The sequence below is a fragment of the Penaeus japonicus genome, unplaced genomic scaffold (genome assembly GCF_977035675.1).
Source record: "Penaeus japonicus unplaced genomic scaffold, GWHDUDI00000001_assembly GWHDUDI00000002, whole genome shotgun sequence".
In the NCBI taxonomy this organism is placed as follows: domain Eukaryota; kingdom Metazoa; phylum Arthropoda; class Malacostraca; order Decapoda; family Penaeidae; genus Penaeus; species Penaeus japonicus.
The window spans coordinates 2,450,457-2,453,348 of NW_028234404.1; the positions used below are offsets into that span (position 1 = coordinate 2,450,457).

General features: G+C 53.7%; 1 protein-coding gene across 1 annotated transcript in view; it reads left to right on the forward strand.

The window, feature by feature from the left end:
• Positions 1-196: 196 nt before the first annotated feature.
• The window catches only part of LOC147472214 (uncharacterized), a gene marked incomplete at its 5' end in the record, with an annotated part of 38,187 nt that continues 35,491 nt past the window's right edge, over positions 197-2,892 (forward strand). Inside the window, 2 exons of the mRNA XM_086543777.1 lie at positions 197-247; positions 2,391-2,508. Coding sequence (XP_086399903.1) covers positions 197-247; positions 2,391-2,508 — 169 coding nt within the window. The remainder of the gene's footprint in view (positions 248-2,390; positions 2,509-2,892) is intronic.

The window sequence follows — 2,892 nt, forward strand, 5'->3', positions numbered from 1 at the left end:
CACGGCATTCGCTCGGTCGGATGACGTAACCAATATTTAGCGGCTAATTATCTCCCCGCTCGGCGACTTACGGTCTCGGGGAAACTGCCGACCGATTTACCCCTTGAGATAGATAATGCCCCTCGGATGCCCCTGTTAGTGCGGGGATTGCGCTGTCTCTCTCTCTTTCGCTCTCTCTCTCTCTCTCTCTCTCTCTCTCTCTCCATCCCCTCATTCCTCCTCCTCAACTCTCTCTCTCTCCTCTATCTCACTCTTTCCTCCACCCATCCTCTCTCTCTCTCTCTTCACCTCGACTCTCTCCCTTCTCCTTCTCTCTCACCTCTCCTCCACTCTCTCCTCTCTCTCTCTCCTCTCTCTCTCTCCTCCACTCCTCTCTCTCTCTCTCTCTCTCTCTCTCTCTCTCTCTCTCACTCTCCTCCACAACTCTCCTCACTTCTCCACTCTCTCTCCTCTCTCTCCTTCTCCCTCTACACTCTCTCTCTCCTCATCCCTCTCCTCTCCCCCTCTCTCTCTTCACTCTCTACTCTCACCACACCCACTCCACTCTTCACCCACGCTCTCCTCCTCTCAACACTCTCCTCCACTCCCCTCCCCTTCCCCCTCTCTCTCATCTCCTCCTCTCTCTCTCTCTCTCTCTCTCTCTCTCTCTCTCTCTCTCTCTCTCTCTCTCTCTCTCTCTCTCTCTCTCTCTCTCTCTCTCTCTCTCTCTCTCCCTCTCTCTCTCTCTCTTTCTCTGTTTTCTATCTTTCTTTCTGTTCGTCTCTTTCTTTCTCTCTCAATATCCTTCTCTCTCTCTCTCTCTATCTATCTATCTATCTATCTATCTATCTATCTGTCTCTCACTCTCTGTCTCTCTCTCTCTCTCTATCTATCTATCTATCTATCTATCTATCCTTCTCTCTCTCTCTCTCTCTCTCTCTCTCTCTCTCGTCTCGTCTCTCTCCCTCCCTCTCTCTCTCTCTCTCTCTCTCTCTCTCTCTCTCTCTCTCTCTCTCTCTCTCTCCTTCTTCTCCTTCTTCTTCTCTCTCTCCTCCTCAATAACCTACTCCCGCTCTCTCTCTCTCTCTCTCTCTCTCTCTCTCTCTCTCTCTCTCTCTCTCTCTCTCTCTCTCTCTCTCTCTCTCTCTCTCTCTCTCTCTCTCATTCAGTTCCTCAGTGTTTATCGTGCAAAAGTTTGAATTTGGCTACGTGATGCAAGGTAACGGTTCGCCTGTGGTTTCTGCAATTTGCAACGGCAAGAGAAGAGCCGAGATAACACTGCAAACCAGACTTTTTTTTTCTTTTCTTTACTTTTTTTTCTTTCTTTTTTTTATATCACGCCCGGGCGGGTTTTTCCCTTCTGTTTGTTTGCTGGCGGAACAGACGTAGATAAGGTGAAAGAGGAACGGTATGCGGGAGAAAAACAGAATGAAAAATGGGAAAAAAAAAAGAAAGAAAAGAGGAGGGGAAGAAAAAAAAAGAGAAGGAAATGGGGGTTGATTTTGGAATTTATGAAATAAAACGGGTGAGTGGGGGAATGTTGAACTTATCTAGTACTATCATTTCGCTATTCTCTCTTCTCTCTCTCTCTCTATCTATCTATCTATCTATCAATCTATCTATCTATCTATCTATCTTTCTCTCACTCTCTCTCTTTCTATCTATTTATTTATTTATCACCTATTCCTCTGTCCTATCTCCCATCTTTTCTCACCCAACACACCACTAAGCACCCCCGGCCCCTAACCTCAAACCCACTTCACCCACCCCAACCTCTCACCCACCCCAAAAAACCTCCACCCTCTCACAAAAACCACTCAGACTCACCTCTCACCCACCCACCCCTACCTCTCACCCACCCCCCCCCTACCTCTCATCACTCAGCACCCACGCCCCTACTAACCACTCACTTCGTCACACCATTCCCTAACCTCCCTCACCCAACCCCTACCTCTCTCACCACCCCACAACCCCCAACCTCTCACCCACTCCCCCTACACCTCATCACCCCGCACGCCACCACCCCCACAACCACCCACCACCGGGGCCCCTTACCGACACTCACACCCACCCCCTACATCTCACCACGCACCCCCAAAACAACACTTCACCCACACTCCAAATCACCAACCTCTCACCCACCCCCTACCTCTCACCCACCCACCCCCTACCACTCACCCACCCCCTACCTCTCACCCACCCCCAACCACTCACCCACCCCCAACCTCTCACCCACCTCACCCACCCCCCCTACCGCCTCTCATCCACTCACACCCTCACTCTCCACACCACACCACAGTGCGCCCCTACCACTCACACCACCCCCTAACCTCTCATGCACCACCCACCTCCCCCAACCCCTTTCACATCACCCACTAGTAGGCCCTCAACCACTCACCTCCACCCCACAGCACCGTCTCCACTCCACCCCCTACCTCTCCCCACCCCACCCCAAAACCACGACACACCATCACCAACCTCTCACCCACTCCCCCCTACCCCCTACCTCTCACACCCACCCAACTCCACGCCCCTACCACTTACCCACACCCCCGCCTACCTCCTCACCCCACCCCCCTACCTCTCACCCACCCCCAACCTCTCACCCACCCCCTACCTCTCACCCACCCACCCCCTACCACTCACCCACCCCCTACCTCTCACCCACCCCCAACCACTCACCCATCCCCTACCTCTCACCCACCCCCTATCTCTCACCCCCCCACCCGCCCTACCACTCACCCACCCCCTACCTCTCACCCCCCCACCCCCCCTAACACTCACCCACCCCCTACCTCTCACCCCCCACCCCCCTTACCAGTCACCCACCCCCTACCTCTCACCCCCCTCCCCCACTACCTCTCACTCACCCACAACTACTCACCCACCCCCTACCTCTCACCCCCACCCCCC